At 42.9% G+C, this 23,062-nt stretch overlaps 1 protein-coding gene across 1 annotated transcript in view; it reads right to left on the reverse strand.

The window, feature by feature from the left end:
- The window catches only part of rabgap1l (RAB GTPase activating protein 1-like), a 173,974-nt gene that overhangs the window by 118,745 nt on the left and 32,167 nt on the right, over nucleotides 1-23,062 (reverse strand). Inside the window, exons 6-12 of the mRNA XM_080731086.1 lie at nucleotides 20,319-20,485; nucleotides 19,643-19,753; nucleotides 13,029-13,095; nucleotides 12,260-12,362; nucleotides 10,606-10,772; nucleotides 6,607-6,727; nucleotides 4,992-5,085 (exon numbers count right to left, since the gene is read on the reverse strand). Coding sequence (XP_080587212.1) covers nucleotides 4,992-5,085; nucleotides 6,607-6,727; nucleotides 10,606-10,772; nucleotides 12,260-12,362; nucleotides 13,029-13,095; nucleotides 19,643-19,753; nucleotides 20,319-20,485 — 830 coding nt within the window. The remainder of the gene's footprint in view (nucleotides 1-4,991; nucleotides 5,086-6,606; nucleotides 6,728-10,605; nucleotides 10,773-12,259; nucleotides 12,363-13,028; nucleotides 13,096-19,642; nucleotides 19,754-20,318; nucleotides 20,486-23,062) is intronic.

The raw sequence follows: 23,062 nt of genomic DNA on the forward strand, positions 1-23,062 counted from the left end.
CTGTGAGTGGCTGGCCTGTTCCCACTTCCTCCCCCCAATGAGCATGTCACACTGCTTATAAAGGGAGGCATTGGAGTGGCCTGTACAGTCATGGCTCAGGAGGGACACATGGAGCACAGCTGGAAACTCTCAGGTGATTACTTTAACATTTAGAAGCTTTCATTGATTTAGAGCTTACAGGTAGTTTGCAATTGTATTGAGTTAGCTAGTTCTGTATAACTCTCAGGTGATTAAGGTAGTTTGCAATTGTACTGAGTTAGCTAGTTTGGTATCTATGGGAGCTTTTTAGCTGTAAACCCCATTGTTTCTGATCTGACTCTGTGAGTGGCTGGCCTGTTCCCACTTCCTCCCCCCAATGAGCATGTCACACTGCTTATAAAGGGAGGCATTGGAGTGGCCTGTACAGTCATGGCTCAGAAGGGACACATGGAGCACAGCTGGAAACTCTCAGGTGATTACTTCAACACTTTAGAAGCTTTCATTGATTTAGAGCCATCCAGTGAGCTAAAACATCAGCAAGTGGACCATTCAGATCCAGCAATCTGAGCTATCAGTCGGGGCGGGTGGGGCTCCTAGCCATGGTAGGCAACCCACCTAGGAGAAGGTCACTCTGAGGTAAAAACCAGGACTGTGAGAATTTGCGACCCCACAGTCCTTAAACTAGCATTGAAAAGCCAACCATGAAGAACAAAGTCATCCCAAATCCTATACTTCCAGCGGCGGGAGTCCGCAGGAGCATCGCGGCGGATGGTGGTGCTGGTCCTCCTTCCGGAGGACATCATGACGACAGGACCTCAAACCCACGGGAACGAGGGAGGGTTCTGTCTGACCACAGCATCCCACCCAATGCACTCATGCGTTGTCGGAGACCATTTGTAATGGGGACCTTCAACGCATGCACAGTGAGAGAAGAAGCTAGACTGGTGGAATTGGCACACTGTGCTGAAGAGCAGGGGGTAGAGATCCTGGGAGTCCAGGAACACAGAAGAGTCCACACTGTTGACCCCACTGATGACCAGATAGTTGACCAGATAGTTTACCGCAAAGTGGAGAAACGCACGTTCATCACTGCATCTGCGTGGCGAAACGGGGCCCAGGCTGCAACAGGGGGTGTAGGACTAATGCTGGGTTCTCTGGCGCGCAGGGCCCTTCGACGGGTTCACAAGCACACCGAAAGGATCCTAATGGCTGAGTTTGCAGGTAACCCATTAACAACAGTCTTAGTGGTGTACTCGCCCACTAACACGGCATCGCATGAGGATGTTGAGAAGTTCTATGAGGACCTCACAGCAGCAGTCCGAGGTGTCCCAGCGCACAACTTCCTGGCAATCCTTGGCGACTTCAACGCCAGGATTGGACAGGAGGACGCTCCATTCCCATACCATGAGTCTACCAACCGCAACGGCGCATACCTCACAGCCCTTCTCATGGAACACCAGCTCCTGGCAGCGAACACCATGTTCCGGAAGAGAACAGGGAAGAGATGGACCTTCCGAGACCGAGCCTCAAGGCCTGGGGAGCTACCTAGGCTATACCAGTTGGACTACATCCTAGTGAGGCAAAAGTGGAGGAATTCCATCCTGAACGCTGAGCCATACAGCACGTTCAGCTCTGTAGGCTCTGACCACCGTGTGGTCTCCATGAGGGTACGACTGAGCCTCAGGGTCCCCAAGCCAAGCCCCAAGATTCGGCATGACTGGAAGGCATTCACGACCAATCCGGGCCTCCAAACCAGGTACTCGGAGGAAGTCAGGAAGCGCTTTCGGCAGCTGGATAGGGGAGAGGAGCCCAGCCGTGAATATGGGAGATTCATCACAGCGAATGAGGAGGCGACCAGACTGTGCGTGCCAGTGCTGAACAGAGTAAGAGCACCACCACGGTCCAGACACCCGAAGGTTGTAGCAGCACGAGGCAGGATGGAGGAAGCACGACTCAACTTTGAGCGTGAACCAACAGAGGAGGGTCGCGAGACACTGAACGAGGCCAAACAGTCTCTCTTCAGCACCTACGACGCCATCAAAGGGGAAGAAGTGATGGAAAGTGTGCGAAGAGTGCAGGCAGCGCAAGGTGAAAGGCAATACGGGGAGGCCTGGAAGGTAATAAATGAGATGACAGGGCGGAAGAGGGCCAAGGAGGGCCAGGTGGAGGGACACAGTCCAGAGGAGAGGGTGGCAACATGGTTCGACCACTTCCAGAGGCTCCTGGGAACATCAGTGGAAGAGGGAGAGGAGGAAAATATACCGACAGTCCTCCAGGGCCTGAACATCGACGATGGACCCTTCACAATCAGCGAGCTCGCCAGGGCAAAATCCACCCTAAGAGAGGGAAAGAGTGCTGGGCCGGATGGCATACCCCCAGAGGTCTTGAAGAACTGCGACCTAGACAACCTCATCCTAGACTTTTGCAACAATGCTCTACAGCACAACAAGCAACCTGAAATATGGTCTCTGTCTAATATCATCCCGGTGCCTAAAGCTGGAGACCTCTCAAAGCCAGACAACTACAGAGGCATCAGCCTGACATGTATCACTGCTAAGGTCTTCAACCGAATGATACTGAACAGGATACGGCATGCCATCGACCCTCACCTGAGAGAGAACCAAAATGGTTTTCGAGAGGAGAGAACAACCGTAGCACAGATCCTGGCATTAAGGAGATTAATAGAGGAGGTGAAAAAGAACAACCTAGCAGCTGTACTGTGCTTCATTGACTTCAAAAAGGCTTTTGATTCTATCCACAGAAGCAAGATGGTGAAGATCCTTGAGGCCTACAATGTCCCTCCCAACATTCTCCGGGCTATCGAGACCATGTACGCAAAAACAAGGGCCAAAGTGGTGACCCCAGATGGCAGCAGTGAGGTGTTTGACATCCGAGCTGGGGTAATGCAAGGAGACACCCTAGCCCCCTACCTCTTCATCATAGTTCTAGATTATGCGCTCAGGAAAGCCATAGGGGGACGGGAACAAGAGCTTGGCTTCACGCTAACACCAAGGAGGTCAAGACGGCATCCCGCAGTAGTTCTGACAGACCTGGACTATGCGGACGACATCAGCCTGCTCTCCGACAGCATGGAACAAGCACAAGAACTCCTGAACAGGGTGGAGATAGAGTGTGCCAAAGTTGGTCTCAGGCTAAACGCTAAGAAAACTGAGGTTATCACCTATAACCTACCTGATCACTCACCTCTGACAACAACAGAAGGAGCTGTGTTGAAGGAAGTCAAGGACTTCAAGTACCTGGGCGCATGGGTCGACTCAACTGAGAAAGACCTTAAAGTAAGGAAGGCACTCGCTTGGAGGGCCCTGAACGGCATGAACAGTGTATGGAACTCTAACCTCCCCCGCCAAATCAAACTTAGCTTCTTCTTTGCAACGGTGGAGTCTGTTCTCCTCTATGGCAGTGAATGCTGGACCCTGAAGCCAACCCTGCAGAAGTCTCTAGACGGGTGCTACACTAGAATGTTGCGTGCAGTACTCAACATCAACAGGAGTGCACATGTTACAAACGAGAGCCTGTATGAGGGAATACCAAAGGTAAGCGAGAAAATTGCCACCAGAAGAATGAGACTAGCAGGACACTGCCAAAGACACCAGGAGCTTCCAGCCAGCAAATTGGTACTGTGGGAGCCAACACACGGGCACCGGCCGCGAGGACGTCCCACAAAAACATACGTGGACATACTCAAGGAAGACGTAGGGACACAGAACACCAATGAGCTGGCCAGATGTATGGAGAACCGAGATGACTGGAAACAACGATGGAGGGCTCGTCTGAGGACGACCTAGATAGATCACACACTGGGAATATCAGATCTACAATGACTTGCTGTTTCCACTGCAGGGCAACTAAGTCAAATCAGGCATAACTCACACTCTAACCGCTAAACCTGACCTCTAAATGCCTAATCCTGACCCTCAACACAGAATAGTGTTCTAATAGTAAGCTTTACTCTTTACACACCAGGAGTGTGATGAATAAACCGGTGGATCTCAGAGTGGGGGTTGGGGACCCCCAGGGGTGATTCCGGGGTGATTCCAGGGGGTCCACAGCAAAAGTAGTTAATATAGCATCACAGTCATTTTAACTACTTTATTCATTTATACGCTGGGTATTCAAAAATAGCAGTTGTACAAGCTCACAGCATGACACTTCATGTGAACTTGTAAATCTGTAATTAAAAATGAATAAATCTTAAACCTTTTTCTTTTGTACACAAATCTTCTCTTCTGCACTCCAAATAACACAAACTGCAGTTTAAATCACATGAAATAAACGCTGCGTGTGGACGGACCTTAACTCTTTTACCGCTTCGGACGTTCCCGTTCGCCCCAATTTTGACCCCAGCTCGTTGCCAATATGGCCGCTCGTTCTTTTACCTTGTCTGATGACTGTAAGCTGATGAGGGGTCGTGCGGGTGTGTACAGTAAAAACATCTCCCGTAATGCTGCTTTCAAATCTCCACCACACGTAAACAATGATGTCCAATTCACTTCCTGGCTGTTCTCTGTGGACCTGATCTAGATTATGCATTTCTATGCTCTTAACGACAGCAAGCGGAGCGGCCCAATTCACACCCATGCTTTGCATAAGGCTGCCCTCTGCCGCCAGCTGGGCTAAAGTACACATATAATAAATAAAAATTAAATAATAATGAATAGATCTTTTTCTATAACATCGCAAAGGTAAGCTGCTTTTTGCTGGCACCAGCCCCAATAAATACATAATAAATCTGGCAGTAGAACTGTTTTAAAGGGATATTTCACTTTCAAAGGTGTTTGGGGTCATTTTAAGTAACGTCTAATCTGTTTTTTTGTGTTTCACTCCAGACAGTTCTTAAGTTGCTTGATTCAGTATTTAGATATTTGATATTCAATGTATCTGACACTCCATTTTAACCATGATAGATTCATCTAAAACTCACTTCGTCCTTCTATCTAGTGCACTAAGATTTGATTGTATTTGTATTGTTATCTCTCAAAGCGTTCTCTTACCATCGGTTGAGGATTCCTCCCCAGGACTCCAGGATCTTCTCAGGACAGTCCTTGGAGACGTCCCCCGTCCCACTGGAGATCTCACTGTCACTGTCTGAAGAAGAAGAATATCTAGATGAATAATTCACATCCCCCCAAGCCATGTTTGAGCAAGGAGTAATAAGACAAGCTCATAATATCTTATCCCATCCCTTGCATGTGTTGCACCGCGAGAACGAACTACTGCCATCTGGCAGGAGATAGAAGACCCCAGGATGCACTCATTTGTTCCTCCTCTGTCAATCAAGACGCTTAATCAAGGTGCTAGATGACATAACTATAATTGACTAGACCCACTTTACCACAGGGGCGGGTGCAATATGTCATGTATTTTGTATGTGTTCGTGTTCCTTGGTGTTTTTTCTTTTAGTTTTCCTTTCTTTTGTTAAATGTTAAAGGTATATTCAGTGATTGTATTTCATTCAAATAAAAATATAATTGGTACATTTTCCATTCATTCTCCTCACTAGAATGTGTGCTGACCATATAAGGACTTCCACCATGGCCCGTGTTACGAGCATAGCTAGATTCGGTTTTCAGAGGTGGCCAGACAGGCCTCGACCAATCAGGGTAGAGTATGGCCATAGTTATGTTATGATGTTTAGTTATGATGGTTAAAATAAAAGTTTTGAGAACCACAGTCGCTCTGAATTAAGAACGTCTGCTAAATTCCTAGATTGTAAACTACTGAACTCATAAAATGCCACAGTCTCGTAGTAAATCAGTATCATACATATGATATCCTGAAGCTGGAGACGTAGGCCTACCGATAGTCAGTGATTGGGTCTAATGATCAAAACGAGAACATTATAATAGTGTAAAAAATCTATAAAAAACGAAACATTTCCACGCTGTAAGGCCAGTAAGGGACAAGATGACCCCCGGCCACTTTCATTATCACTGAATACACCTTTAAATGTATGCAGCTGTGGCCCTATCTCCAAGACAACATTCTCCTAAGGGAGACAAATAAAGACAACCTTGAACCTTGAACATACGATTCATTGTGGAGATCTCAATGCCACTGTCTGGAAAATAATATAAATATGAATAATGAAATAAGTGTGGAGATGTCACTTCCACTGTGTGCACGGCACATGACAGAACGACAGATCCAAACACATCACGTGCAGGGGCGTCACAAGAGGGGAAAGAGTTACTGGGGTGGAGGGGCCTTAATTATTTTATGCTTTAGCTATTTAAAAATAGCAGATATACAAGCTCACAGCGCGGCACCGAGTGCCGCGCTGCAAGCTTGTAGATCTGCTATTTTTGAAAAATCTTGAAAATGTGTGCACATCTATGAATATAGGTATTTTTTAAGCAAAAATGTGTTACTAAAATTTTGCTTCTGGGGGGTCCCTGGAACTAAATATTTTGAGATGGGGGTCCGTGGCCAAATACGTATCATTTTAGGGGTCCTTCACATGAAAAGGTTTGAGCACCACTGACATAGAAACATAGGTTTTTCAAAAAACCTTAGAAGGATTTGGAAGACATTTATGGAATTGGGTCAAAAATATTCAAAGAAAGAATTTGGTGTGACACCCCTGCATGATCACGTGACAGTATGTACCTTCCTCGTTGTCCTCCTCTTCAGCAGGTGAGGTGGGCTGTCCCGCGTTGCGTCTCTCTGACTCCCTCTGCAGGCTGCACACCTCATACACCACGTCCCCCTGACTGGCCTTGTCTGAGCGCTGTGCACGCACACACACACACACACACACACGCACATGCACACGAGAAAGAACATATTTAGGAATGATCCAACAATCAACTGAGTGTGGTTAACATCCTGAAGGGTTCAGAGAGGAATGGAGGACAAACTGTACTAAGTAAGATCAACAACACACAACAAGCCTGAGGTCAGCCAGTGAGGATGGCAGACTATGAGCAAGCATCGTTTCCCAAACAGAGTCCATTTTCGTGCGCCGCGAGTGGACGTAACCTTAATTCTTTTGGTTTCCAAAATTGTCATTGTTATTTCGGAAGCTTTTCTAAGATTCACACTTTCTCATCAGTTGAAAACAGCATTTTCCTAAATATAACTTCATGAAAAAAAGGAAAATGTAGCTAAGAAGCGAAAATAGCAGATTTGCAAGCTCACAGCACGCTACTAAGAGACGCGCTGAGGGTATGTAGATCTGCTATATTTGTATTTATTCATTTTCCCATCGGGACAGATTGGAAGACGAGTGTAGACGAGTAGAGTGTCGGGTCACTACGTCCGCGTCGCGAACGCGTCGCATGTGAACTTGTAAATCGGCTATTTCCACTATCAATGTTCTTTTTAAAGTGTAAAGTTGTCAAATATGTCCTTCATTTCTTAGTATATTTGGGTATATGTGTCATATCTGCCATGTGCAACTTCAAAGCCTACAAGCCAAACAGAAACGTAAATGTCAACGACAAAAAACACAATTAAATCGTTAATCGCAATTATTTGAGTGACAGTGAATCGTCATGTAAAATGTCATAATGGTGACAGCCCTATGCCTGGGCCCCACTTTGAGAAGCAATGCTCCAGGGCTTTGGGTTTTTACAGGAATAATTGCTGAATTGTTAACCCATTTAGAACGGGTACACATTTTGTGTTTCATTATTTTATGCTTTAACTATTGAAAAATAGCAGATATACAAGCTCACAGCGCGGCACCGAGTGCCGCGCTGCGAGCTTGTAGATCTGCTATTTTTTTTAAATCGTGAAAATTAGAATTTTGACCCGATTCTATGAGTGTCTTTTGAATCCTTCTAAGGTTTTTGGAAAAAACCCATGTTTTTATGTCAGCAATCTGGCCAGCCATCGTCAAAGAAAAGGTCCTTTTCACTTCAACTGGAGCTCAGTTAGTCTGTTCTTGTAGAGACTACTATGTCAGTGGTTCTCAAACCTTTTCATGTGAAGGACCCCCAAAATGATATTTATTTGGCCACGGACCCCCATTTCAAAATATCTAGTTCCAGGGACCCCCCCAGAAGCAAAGTTTGAGTTACAAACGTTCGCTTTGAAAATACATATATTCAAAGATTTGCACACATTTTCACGACTTTTTTCCAAAAATAGCAGATCTACAAGCTCGCAGCGCGGCACTCGGTGCCGCGCTGTGAGCTTGTATATCTGCTATTTTTCACTGGTTAAAGCATTCAATAATTCTAGGCCTAAATGGGTTAATGAAATAAATTGCAATTCTCAACCCGTTGCTGAGCTTGTAACAACTGGAGCTGCTGTAGTAGAACCAATGTGCTGCTATAATTACTAGCGCTAATGTACTGCTCTATCTGCTATCACACCACATCTATTCCTGCCAATGGACTCATTCATTTCATGCTTTTTTTCCCCATTCAATTTGAAGAGGTTTCACACACACACACACACACACACACACACACACACACACACACACACACACACACACACACACACACACACACACACACACACACACACACACACACACACACACACTCGTTTTTGCTACATACTGAGGCATAGACTTCTATTCATTTTTATGCAAGTCCTGTGGCCTCAACAACTTGAGATGAAAATTCTGATGACTGTAGTAATCTCTGCAATTTTAGGGGACAGGGACACTTGATTGGGTAATCATTCATCAACCATCACTTAATCATATTAACTGTTATTTCAACCCTGTAGTAACGGCTAATTGAGTATCTAAGTTAATCACTAACTTGCCATTTCATATCCGTTACAGTTCAAATGAACAAATCGTATCTAAACCGTTATAATGTGAGGTAGTGGTCTTAACACATTTCTTCCCAAAGACGGAGAGCTCTTTATTGCGACCGTAGGTCGCATTTACTATCAAACCCTGCACAAAGTGCGTCAGTCAGTCAGTCTGTCCGCCTGTCTGTCACACCTCACACGTCACACTATTGCCCTGCTCATATCTCCGCAACCGTTGCCCCGATCCATGCCAAATTTTGCACACACGCTCCTTGGCTGCCAAACTACAACCTCCAAGGACCCCCGGAGCTCCAGGGACCCCCAGGTCCCTGGGGGACCCCCAGATGTAAAAAAAGACCAAATGTGCAAAAATGACCAAATGACCACTCCAACATGGCTGCACCCCAGGGCACCCCATAAATATTTTTTTAATCCGAGGCACCCCTACATTATAATTTTCACTCCCAGCACCTTATATTTATGGCATATCTTCGTTGTTGAGTGGAAACCTTGTATGTCCAAAACCGTTGTATTTATCATCTATAAAATGTACTAAACTAGTGAAAATAGCAGATCTACAAGCACACAGTGCTTGTAAATCGGCTGTTTTCACTAGTTTTGAGTGACAGTCTTGTATGATGAAGCAGGGCTTTACTTTACCAAAAGACGTACACATTTGAAACTTGGAGATACAAGGTTTCTGCCCAGTGACGATATTTTAGTGATTATGTTGCGAGGAAAACATTGAGATAATAGCCATTTTGGTTAGAACTGACTGAAAATAACTTTGTACTTTAAAATGATACTAAATATTTTTTCAAGTGTCCAAATAAATTCCAAGTATTATCAAATTATCTCACGGCAGCCCTGGACCACTGTCACGGCACCCCAGGGTGCCCCGTCACCCACTTTGAAAACCCCTGGCATAGACATATAAAGGTAGACGCCTCCTCCAGCTCTGGGACGTTCGTAAAAGAGGACTGGCAAGCTTCCGGAATTCTGAAGGATGCTTCCTTGTGCGTTACAGAATGGGATGCTCGGTAGGCCAATCAGATGCAGGACTCCCTCTTTCCCACTGCAGGGGGCAGAGTGCCATCCACAGTTCCACAGTTACACACTTCCGCCAGGACTGTTTTACCAGTCACCAATGAACTGCAGCGGCGGATGAGGTATCTAGATTTTTATATCTGTGGTGTAGTAGGGCATTCACGAATAGTGATTTTTAGTATTCAAATTATTCGACCTCAAAGTATTCGAATAGTCGAATATTCGACAGGACTAGTGGCCAAACTGTCAAATATTAAGTAAGCAAGTGGCGAACATTGCTATTTTCACAATATTTATCTGCGGAACCGAGTCACATTAAATGTAATACCTACAAATCCAAGTGCTTGTCAGGGTGGGGGTCCCAGTTCAAATATGTTCACCCCAGTTCAAATATGTTCACGGCCTAAAAAGGTTTGAGAACCCCTGGTATAGAGCATAAACAAATTCATCCACCAGGGGCATTGACAACTCATTCTCATGACTTCCTATCTAGCCAAGCTTTATAAACTATATATTTTTAAAGAGAAAACAAAACAAAAAAAAACGTGAATATTCGACTTCGGTGAACAACGTCGAATAGTGACTTTGATATTCGAATATTCGAATATTTGGAGAATGCCCTACTGTGGTGTAATGGAGCCTGGGCGGGGCTACAACAACAGGATGGAATTTTTTCCACTCGCTCAGACACAGCACAGCCAGAGTGTGCTCCACAACGGAACGGAGCACACGTATCGCCACGCGTGTGATCACCGTCGGAAAACACTGTAAAAAACTGAAAACGCTGGCAGAAGTTACAGGATTAATTCATAAATAGCTGGCACGGTATGTGTTAACTCATCTTACCTGTTGCAATTTGAGGTAGAAGGTGTCGCTGTAGGCCTTGCGGCTGAAGTACCAGAAGCGTTCGTTGGCTGGATAGACCCGGACCACCGTCTCCAACAGGAACCTGACGGGCTCCACCACCTCCGTGACCACCAGGTCCACCGCTACCGTCATGTACACCTGTTTATCTGTACACATAGAGTCCTGTTATATGAATACACCTGTTTATCTGTACACATAGAGTCCTGTTATATGAATACACCTGTTTATCTGTACACATAGAGTCCTGTTATATGAATACACCTGTTTATCTGTACACATAGAGTCCTGTTATATGAATACACCTGTTTATCTGTACACATAGAGTCCTGTTATATGAATACACCTGTTTATCTGTACACATAGAGTCCTGTTATATGAATACACCTGTTTATCTGTACACATAGAGTCCTGTTATATGAATACACCTGTTTATCTGTAGAATACATTCATATTCATATACACCTGTTTATCTGTACACATAGAGTCCTGTTATATGAATACACCTGTTTATCTGTACACATAGAGTCCTGTTATATGAATACACCTGTTTATCTGTAGAATACATTCATATTCATATACACCTGTTTATCTGTACACATAGAGTCCTGTTATATGAATACACCTGTTTATCTGTACACATAGAGTCCTGTTATATGAATACACCTGTTTATCTGTACACATAGAGTCCTGTTATATGAATACACCTGTTTATCTGTACACATAGAGTCCTGTTATATGAATACACCTGTTTATCTGTACACATAGAGTCCTGTTATATGAATACACCTGTTTATCTGAACACATAGAGTCCTGTTATATGAATACACCTGTTTATCTGTACACATAGAGTCCTGTTATATGACTACACCTGTTTATCTGTACACATAGAGTCCTGTTATATGAATACACCTGTTTATCTGTACACATAGAGTCCTGTTATATGAATACACCTGTTTATCTGTACACATAGAGTCCTGTTATATGAATACACCTGTTTATCTGAACACATAGAGTCCTGTTATATGAATACACCTGTTTATCTGTACACATAGAGTCCTGTTATATGAATACACCTGTTTATCTGTACACAGAGAGTCCTGTTATATGAATACACCTGTGTATCTGTACACATAGATTCCTGTTATATGAATACACCTGTTTATCTGTACACATAGTCCTGTTATATGAATACACCTCTTTATCTGTACACATAGAGTCCTGTTATATGAATACACCTGTTTATCTGTACACAGAGAGTCCTGTTATATGAATACACCTGTTTATCTGTACACATAGAGTCCTGTTATATGATTAAACCTGTTTACTGTATCTGTACACATAGTCATATTAAATGAATACACCTGTTTGTTTGTTTTTAATAAAAAGGGTTCTACAGACTCCAACCTTTGCAAAATAATAATAGCTCAATCAGATTGTTCAGACCCATGGACTTACTGTCCCACTGAGAAACTCTGTGTTACACCCCCAGGTCCACTACTACCGTTGTATACACCTGTTTATCTGTGCAATACATTCATATTAAACACACAACGTTTTGGAAAATGTGTTCCAAAATAAGGACATAAGGATTAAGAAATATGACTGACAATCAAGAAGTACAAGGTGGTCTCACCTTTGGGGGTGTCTTCATTGAGAGCCTGGAAAGCAGCCATGTTGGGGTTCCATGTTCCAGTGATGACGTACGCCTTCCCGTCAGAACTCTTCCCCATGGACTCCTGGACATTAGTTCAATTAGTTATTTATTGTACACACATGTCAATGACACATTAATTACATTCACATACTGTGTAGTGTATGGATATATTAACTTCAGACTATGTTGTGACCAATCACAATGTGGATACTGTAGAGGGGTCAGGAGGACTATCTGACCAATGAAAGGATGGTGCAGGACTTACAGTAGTTGACCAAAAGACAGGCCTTGTTTAACAAGCTGTAACAGGTTAAGTTGCCGTTAAGCCAATGCAAAGTTGGGAACATTTATCAACTAAACAAAAACTGTTCTTTTTTTAATAATAACATTTATTTTACCCATATACTGTACTGTATACTGTAATTGACCAATGTAGTCGTGTTTAATAATAAGATTAATTCAACACGAAACCTTGTATCTCCAAGTTTCAAATGTGTACGTTTCTTCGTGATGTAAAGCCCCGCTTCATCACACAAGCACGTAGCACAAAAGTAGTGAAAACAGCCGATCTACAAGCACACAACGCCTCGCGGTGCGAGGCGTTGTGTGCTTGTAGATCGGCTGTTTTCACTAGTCTAAATCATTTTTTAAATGATAAATACAAAACGAACGGTATTTGGACATACAAGGTTTACACCCGACAACGACGATATACTGTAATTGACCACTGTTTATAGAGAGTGCTCACCATATCTAAAAGGTGCATGTCACTGTTGCGTACTTTCTGCCCCGGGCTCAGCAGCATGCCAAAACACCTGCAACACACACACACACACACACACATGTCTCTATCAGAGGCGGTATAGCTCAGGAGAAGAGAAACCGTTATTAGAGCACGAAGGGTTCCCGAAGGGTTCCCAGTTCGAATCCGGGCTCCCCCTGAGTTAATGTCGAAGAGTCCTTGAGCAAGACTCTGAACCCCTAGTTGCTCCCGGTGAGCAGGTTGGTGCCTTGCATGGTTTCCTCTGACACCGGTGTATGAATGTGTGCGTGAATGGGTGAATGTAATGCACAATCTATGTAAAGCGCTTTTATCCAAAGCGCTTTACATAGATTGTGCATTACATTCACCCATTCACGCACATTTATCAGGAACAAAAAGCAGGAAGTAGCCTATAATCGCATGGCTGCAGATTATTATTATATATGTTTTAATTAAAGCTGCACTATGTATAACTTTACTGTTCTACCCCGGATTTGAAACCAGGGTTCCTGCGCAAGTCCTGAAAATCATACCAACTGAACCAATAGAGCTTGCTCTATTGGTGCTTGCTCTGGGGAAAATGTAATTGCGACCTTTAGTTCAACATTTGTGTCAAACCAGAAACAGGAAGGTGTCAAAGGTGGTGTCTAACCTAGACACATGGTCTCAATGTATAAATAAGAGCTCAAACCTTTATTCACAAAAACGTTATATAATACAGCTTTAACTGGTCTGCAAACCATTAGAAAACATGAATACTTTCTTATACAGTATCTATCACTTATGTATCTATTATTACTAAGTTATTAATGATTCATTTAGATCAAAATTATGTTCATATTTTCTGAAAAGAAATTCTGCCGAGGGTCTGCTTTGAATTGTGCACCGTGCACACCATTTAGACAATTAAAATCACATGACAACGTTGTCATTGTTAATTTAAGCTCTAGATCAGGGATGTCAAACATACGGCCCGTGGGCCGAATCCGGCCCGCGAGATGATTCAATCCGGCCCCCCAGGCTAGAGCATACATTTCTGAGCATTTAGAAAAAAAAAGGGTAGCACTTTATAATAACTATACACTATAAAGCATTAGTTAAGCATTAGTAACTAATGAATTCAACATGAATTCATCATGAGTTCATTATTAGTAAGGCATCATTTATACATTAACTGAACATTAGTAAACACAGTAGTTACACATTAGTAACTACTGAATTCATCATGAGTTCATACGTTATTAATCATGAATTCATCATTAGTAAGGCATTATTTATACATTTACTGTACATTAGTAAACACAGTAGTACTTTATTAATCATGAATTCATCATCAATTAATGATTTATTAAGGTAGTTACTACTCGTTAGTTAAGTATGTTCCGTGAGCCCATCTAAAGTGAGGACTATTCATGCCTTATAAAGCATTTATAAATGAGATAGAAGCAGTGATGTAGAAAATGACCGTATTTCTAGGTTCGTGAGGAGGTGACTAAAAGAATAGACCAGAGACAAGAGCTTAAATGTGAATAATAAAGGCGTCAAGTTTACTGAATGAAATTATGAAGCAAAAATAGTATGCATACAATAAACTATTTACAATGATGGAGGTAGGTAGACAAAATTCTCAAAAACCATTCAACACCTTTCTTTTTTAGAGCAGGTTCTTAGGTCAGTTTTTCTATTTAGTTTTCCAACTAAATATTTAATCCAGTTAATTCAAACTAAAGATAGTTTTCTATTTAGGAACGGTCAATCTTTATTATATTTTCAGCCTATTTAAACAGGTAAGACCTATTTATTTGAGCTATTTTCAGCAGGTTAAGTATGCTTTCAAAAATAAAAAGTGCAGGCATGTACCTTTAAACTCCCCTTTAACCTTAATATGACCTTTAAGTTCAACCTTTACAGAAAATAATAAAATAAAATATCAAAAACAATCAATTATCAAAAATAGTGCAATATCAATTTTAGTAACAAAACAGTGCAATATTGTCAATATCTAACTTCCAAATGAAATGTCACTGTCTTTTCCTCTTCCTTAGATCTGTGTTCAGTTAACTCAGTGGATGATCAAAACAGTTCAGTTGCTCGGTCCAAAGTCTCAGTTCAAAAATATTAGTTAGTCAGAGTTCTGTTCAAAGTCAAATCTCAGTTCCAAAAAATAGTCAGTCAGAGCTCTGTTCAAGTCACTTGGTCAAACCATGCAGTTGGTCCAATAGATGTTTTCTGTAGATTCAGTTCCTGGGTCTCCAATAGCTTGCCATCCGATGTCTGTGTGTTGCCTCACATGGAGAGGAACCCACTCAGTTCAAAACTATCTCTCCTGTCTTTCTTCAGCTGCTGGTCAGGCTTGTTGATGAGCAGCAGCCAGTTAGCTTAGCTGTTAGACACAAAGTTCGTTTTTGCTGACTGAAGCACTGGATTCTGTTGGCTCAAACTCCTGCTAACTTGGCTAGGCCTTTAAACACTCATATTGTACAAAAATAACACTTAAACTCTCGAAAATAAATGCTCAAAACTGTCTTTTGTCTGACGTTTTTTCTCTCTGTTCACTCACTGTTCTGTTGATCATACACTCTGTCTGTATCAGGAAGAGACTCTTAAAGGGGCAGTGCTCCTTTTATAGTGGAGTGCACTTAAAGGGATTTGTTCAAAGCCCGATTTTTTAACCTCACATATAAAATGTTTTTGGCACATTTTACACAATACAGCATGAGTTTTCAACCTTTTTAAGCATATTTATTACTGTAGATGAACCAACTATTTATTGTTGTTTTTAAGCAAAATCATATGATGCAATGAATTAACCATGAGTTATTTAAACCAGTATGCATAACCAGGTAGTCATTTATTTGACTTTTTATCACCATATAATTGACCCTTATTTGGAACCTGGGTTATATAATGTACAGTAAATGTATAAATAATGCCTTACTAATGACAAATTCATGATTAATAAAGTATGAACTCATGATGAATTCAGTAGTTACTAATGCTTAACTACTGTGTTTACTAATGTTCAGTTAATGTATAAATAATGCCTTACTAATGACAAATTCATGATTAATAAACTATGAACTCATGATGAATTCATGATGAATTCATTAGTTACTAATGCTTAACTAATGCTTTATAGTGTATAGTTATTATAAAGTGCTACCAAAAAAAGTAAGTCTCTAGCCCATTCCTGTCAAGAGTTATGATTGTTTTAAGAATTAACCTAACTAATGTCTGTACACTGCAGGCTAGGTTTCTCCCACCTGGCAGTGATTGAGTTGATTGATTGGAATGTTAAGTGACCAGCTCTCTCTCTCTCTTTGAAGATGACAGCATTGCTAGGAATAGGGTGGTTGGTCTGGCTATGAATAATACCTGAACATAACTACAATATTCGAACTGTACTCAAAGATTACACATATAAGACATGGAAATTAATGTTGTTAAAAAAAATAACTTATTTAAAAAATATAATAATAATAAAAATGTAAAAGTTTTATTATTCCGATATTTTCTGAATATGCCATTATTGTTCATTACTTTTATTTTTTTTATTATAAAATACAATAAAAATAATTATTGTCCTGCATCAATTAGCCATTTACAAATTATAGCGTACTGGAGACTATCAGGAATTGAATTATTCTATTATCAAATGGTTTATTCTTATTGGCACTTCTTAAAGGAGTAGTTCACCCCCAAAATGCCATGGAGCCAATGTATACTCATTCCTAAAACAGAAATTTGATTACAATAAATGCATGCCTATTGATTCCGGATGGGGACCCAAATGCATTTGGGTCCCCATCCGGAATCAATGGGGGGAAGTGTACTATTATCACATTTTTGTCTTAGTAATGCGACAAATAAAATAAAAATATATTATTGAACTCAATTCTCCATGGCGTGAGTAATCAAAGAAAAAAAAGTCATTTTGGGGATGAACTACTGAACTACTCCTTTAAACAAATAGCATCTCTCGTACCTGCAACTGTAATACCAATAATGAAAGTAGCTATTTTACTTAATAATGAACACAATTTGTAAAATGATATACTGCTATACTGCTAGCTACAGCAGTGGCTGAGACGACAGGAAGAAAAACAGAGTGAACATGTGCGCGAGTGTGCATGCCATCCGATCCGCGACTGGTTCGGCCCTCATCAAGTCGCCTTTCATCCAATGCGGCCCTCACCCCAAGATGAGTTCGACACCCCTGCTCTAGATGCTAGGTTGTGGTTTTATTTCATTGCACATTTTCCATTATAGCATTGGTCCATATGGATCAGATGAACATTGTGGATGATAACACTGTATATGCTCAGTCATGAGGCGCCATCTAGTGGTCATCCTGGTGATTACTATGGATACAATTGTTCTTCTCCCCTCTCCTCTCCTCTACTCTATTTCCTCTCCCTATCAGTCTGTCTGTCTGTCTATCGAAAAACAGATTAACCTATTTAGACCTGCAAACTAAGTATCTGTGTCAGGAGATGAGAACAGGTGCGCTTCCTCTGATTGCTGCCACTGATTTGGGCAGTGGGTGCTTAGCTCTGGATACAACTGAATTCAAAGATCCACATGAGTGGAAAAAGCAGCACACCAAAGTGAAAGTACAAGACAAGCTCAGATATTAAATTCCATTTATTCTGAACACTAACGCGTTTCGGCGTAAAGCCTTCTTCAGAGCAGGTTTAAAAAGTGTTTTTTAAACCTGCTCTGAAGAAGGCTTTACGCCGAAACGCGTTAGCGTTCAGAATAAATGGAATTTAATATCTGAGCTTGTCTTGTACTTTCACTTTGGTGTGCTGCTTTTAAATGGAATTTAATATCTGAGCTTGTCTTGTACTTTCACTTTGGTGTGCTGCTTTTTCCACTCATGTGGATCTTTGAATTAAGTATCTGTGTCATTTTATATTTTAGCTATACATAGCAACATAGGTTTATGGTGGGTCAGGTTAGGATTTACAAGACATTTCTGGTCAGATACCACTTATCTCCATATACAAACTTTCCTCCTTTTTTCTTTTTGTAAATTAGTGCCCTACTTGATCATACCAGGCCACAGCGTCACACAAGTGTACCTAAAGTAGCTGATCTATAAGCTCGAACAGATCTGCTACTTTTGCTATTTTTGAATTGGAATCCTGCAAAGTAACAGTTTTGGACAGTGGTTTGTTCTAGAATTCCTTTGAGGGCATACTATAATCTATGGTCCGCGTCTATTCCTGTGGCCAGGGCATACTCCAGTGCATAATACCTAGGTGTGTTTGTGTGATTTCAATACACCAGTTCACCCAGATAGTCCAGTTTCGTGCAGAGTTGTGTTTGAACCGTAAAAAGATTCTCTGTTCGTCTCCTGTCTGTTGATGTGACCGTCTTAACTGCATTACAACATGTCACTCCACAGCCTATTGAGTCAGCTTTGTGCTTGTTTTGTTTCTTTAAAGATATCCTCAGGGATCTAGTTTTAGCATGTATTGACAGAGAGTGTGAAGAGAGCATTGGGAGAGGCTCAGCAAATGTTCCTGCCTGTCAGTAATCTAACCAGGGACTCTCGCTGACCAGAGCACTGCACCGATGTGGCACGCATTCCGTCATTTTAACCCTCAAAGACCTGGAACGCGCCCGAGTTGCGTTAGATTTGAACCACTTTAACCATTATTTTGTGCTTTAACTATTGAAAAATAGCAGATATACAAGCTCACAGTCTTTGAATATCTTTGACCCGATCTTTGATCTGACTAAATCCTTCCTCTAAATCAGTGGTTCTCAAACCTTTTCATGTCAAGGACCCCCAAAATTACATTTATCTGGCCGCAGACCCCCATTCCAGGGACCCCCCAGAAGCAGAGATTTGAGTTACAAAACTACAAAAATATATATATTGAAAAATGTGCACACATTTTCAAGATTTTTCAAAAATAGCAGATCTACAAGCTCGCAGCACGGCACTCGGTGCCGCGATGTGACCTTCTCTTTGAACGTGGATCATCAGAAGTGATTAACACTGTGAGAGTTGTTTTGGAGTTTAGATTATTCTTTAATAGAGTTTTGCATTGGTCTTTTGCAATTCAACCGCTTGTGTTGGATTATTCACTCAAGAAAGCAACAAAAAAATATCCCCATGAATCCAAGGCTTCCTGGGGTGAGTAATTGATAGTAATTGATAGTAATTTATAGTGATTTATAGTAATTGATGAGATATGAGGTTTTCACCCGAGAGAGATTATGCACTTTTAAAGAACAGCTACAAATTAATGTATTTGTTAAATTTCCATCACTTGGGGCGCCTGCTGGCCTGGTGGTCAAGGCGCATACCATAAACTAGGCTATGATGCCTGCTGGCGTCGCCGGTTCGATTCCCGATCCGGACGATCTTTGCCGCATGTCATTCCCCATCTCTCTCCCCAATTCCTGTCAGCCTACTGTCCTATCAAATAAAGGCATAAAAAGCCCAAAAACTAATCTAATCTTTTAAAAAAAAATGAAAAAAAAAATGTCCATCACTTTAAAATTCCCTGTTTATCATATTCCTCCTGGAGATGCAGCTTTAACCAATCATAACTGTAGTTATGAGTGAGAGCATGGAGTCTCACCTCTCGATGGCCAGCTCCTTGTTACAGATCTGCTGAACAGACACCAGCACCTTCTTCTGAACGCCCTGACGCAGCTTGAAGAACAACTTGTCTCTGTCCTTAGGAACAGGACTGAGAGGAGGAGAGGGGAGGTGAGGGGAGAGGAGAGGAGAGGAGAGGAGAGGAGAGGAGAGGAGAGGAGAGGAGAGGAGAGGAGAGGAGAGGAGGGGAGGGGAGGGGAGGGGAGGGGAGGGGAGGGGAGAGGAGAGGAGAGGAGAGGAGAGGAGAGGAGATTCATTTTGTTGACTACGATGTAAACTACGATGAAGGTTGTTCGTCGACTACTTTTTTCACTTACGATTTCTTTTTTAATAAAAACTAAGCTATGATGACCAAAACTATGACTAAATATGATGTTATAAAAAAATAAAGACTAGACTAAAATGTTAGCGAGGACTAGTGGACAAAAGTGATTTTATGCTTCTGGAAAAAAAACCTAACTACAAGCTAGATTGGTTATTTTGGCCACCAAGGCCTGCCAACATAATCTTTATGGTTAGACTAAAATGTGACTAAATCTATTTTTTATTTTATTCAAAAGACCGACTGAAACAAAATTGTCTGTCAAAATCAACACAGATTATTTTATTGAAGTTCATGTTATGATCATATGTATCATTTGGTGTTGCTATCCAACCTGTAGTTCCCCTTGCCGTCGTCCTCCTTGACCTCCAACGAGGCGGTGAAGGTGTACTGGTCGCTGTCAGGAGACACTGGGCACACAGAGGCCTCTCTGATGTCTGGAGCCGACGGACGAGACGAACGCTTGAACGCTGTGGAGAAACTGTAGAGGATGCGACTCACCTGGAAACAAACAAACAGACAAACAAACAAACAAACTGAGCCGGAAGGCAAAGCTCTCTGTCCCGAGCAATCTTCCTACTCTCCTACTCTCACCTATGGTCATGAAGTGTGGGTCACGACCAAAAGTATAAGGTCGCAGGTACAAGAGGACAAAATGAGTTTTCTCGGACGGGTGGTTGGTATCTCCCTTAGAGATAGGGTGAGAAGTTCAATCACACGAGAGAGACTTTAGAACCGCTGCTCCTACACTTAGAAAGGAGTCAGCTTAAGTGGTTGGGGCATCTAGTACGGATGCCTCCCGAGCGCCTTCCTAGGAAGGTCCTCGATGCACGTCCCACTGGGAGGAGAACCTGTGGCAGACCAAAGACCAGGTGGAAGGATTATATCTCCACACTGGCCTGGGAACGCCTCGGTATACTGCCGGAGGGAGTGGAGGAAGTTGCTCAGGATAAGGAACACTGGAAGTCTCACACATTTGGAAATTCAAAATTCCAGACTTTTTCCAGACTCTAATTTCCAGACTTATCGGTAAGTAGATGCGTATCATGTATTGTAAACAAATGATCTAATCAACAATTTATTTTTATTTAATTATTATGTTGCCAAATAATTTCCAGAAGATTGTAGCTAGATCAGTCAACCAGTCTTTATATTTGGGATTGTCTAGCCACTCGTTGGAAAGGTTGCATTTACCCATTGTTGTTACATTTCAGTCCACAATCACAGCATTTAACCGTAGATATATTATTAGTTCGCTCGCTAATCAGCGTGAGACATCAAAACCACCTGTCGGTCGAAGCAGAAGTGAAACACAACACTTGTGGGCTGGGCTTAAAATGGGCCATGCTATCTCAAACGTATAGGTTCCGAACGGAACCCTGTTTATTTAATACCGGAGGACAAGGTCCCCCTATGGGATATCAGCGCCATCTGGCGGTGCAACAGAGTAAAACTCATATCCTCCCGTACGAAAAATGTCATTTGTCGGAAGGGCTGTCAATCACAAAACGAGGGCACCGCCCCCGAGTGTATATAAGCCCTATGGGCTATCATGACTTCCTCTAAAGCCGCACCTCTGCCCGCAACTAGCGAACCGAGGGGCTTAATTCGGGGGACCTTGTCCTCCGGTATTAAATAAACAGGGTTCCGTTCGGAACCTATACGTTTATTATCATACCTCCAGACAAGGTCCCCCTATGGGACTCATAAACTCCCCGAGAAGCCATGAACCGACAAGACTGTCGTGTACACCGACCACCCCCGGAAGGAGGTCTCGTCAACCGACGTGACCCCTCTCAGGACTGGCCCGACCCAGACCCACAGGGCCTGGGCGTGTTCAGACAGAAAAGAGACCCTGACAGACCGAAGCCTGCCTTATGCACTAAGGGCAGACACGGGTCCGCCTTATAATACTACAGTAATATAAGGGAAAGACTCAGGGTCCCCCCCCAGATATCCTAGAGACAGTAGCATGCTGTCCCAGGAGGGGGAGAGAGCCGCCCCACTACACAGTAGGCGGGGCAGCAGCACCCAGAACCGTATGCGCCATAGCAGAAGGCGCAACGTCCAGGTGATAGTAGGTCGCAAAGGTGGACGGCGAAGACCAATTCGCCGCCGCACAAATCTCCTCAATAGAGACACCTTTGGACAAAGCCCAAGAGGTCGACACACCCCTAGTACTGTGGGCCTTAAGTGCTTCCGGCACTTCAGACCCAGCACGGGTGTAAGCCAACCTAATAGCATCCACAATCCATCTCGACAGAGTGGGTTTGGACACCGCCTTTCGCTGACGGGCATTCATGACCACGAAAAGCTGAGAAGTAGACCTGCTGTCCACCGTCCTGTCACAGTAGGCCTTTAGGGCCCTAACCGGACAAAGACAATGAAGACGCCTATCCTCCTCTGATGCAAACGGAGGAGGATGGAAAGCCGTCAAAACCACAGGTTCCTTCGGGATCACTCGGTTCTTAGGAATAAAACTCGAGCGGCTGGCGTCCGTGCTGATCACCTTGCGTGATATCACTTCGCCCATGGAGACCCCACTCGTCAACAACGCCTGGTCCCTCCATGGGACCAGAGCGTCCATGCAGACCTGGCTGACCGTCACCTTCCTGTACCCTTGCAGGGAAGGAATCCTGAGCGCCAGTGTCCACCGCTGGAAAGGTCTCATGTGAAACCTGCCCAGACGCAGAAGTTGCACCGCTGATGCCATCAGCCCAGCTAACTTCATGCACTCCTTGTACCTGACTACCTGGCTCAGTTGGAAGGAGCGGAGACAAGTCAGAAACCTGTCCACCCTCTCCGGTGAGAGGCGGGCGGACATTGTGGCCGAGTCCAGAGATATCCCTATAAAGGAAATCTGCTGGGAGGGTGACAACATGCTTTTGCCAAAATTGACGTTGAAACCCAAGGCCTTCAGGTGTGACAACACCAGATTGGTATGGCGCGCCGCTTCTGAGCAGGAGGCGGCGGAAATCATCCAATCGTCTATGTAATTCGCGAGTCTGACTCCCTGATGCCTCAGTGGAGCAATGGCCGCCTCGGTCACTTTCACGAAAACCCGTGGGCTCAGGGAAA

Source organism: Nannobrachium achirus (genome assembly GCF_963921795.1).
Source record: "Nannobrachium achirus genome assembly, chromosome: 1".
Lineage (NCBI taxonomy): Eukaryota > Metazoa > Chordata > Actinopteri > Myctophiformes > Myctophidae > Nannobrachium > Nannobrachium achirus.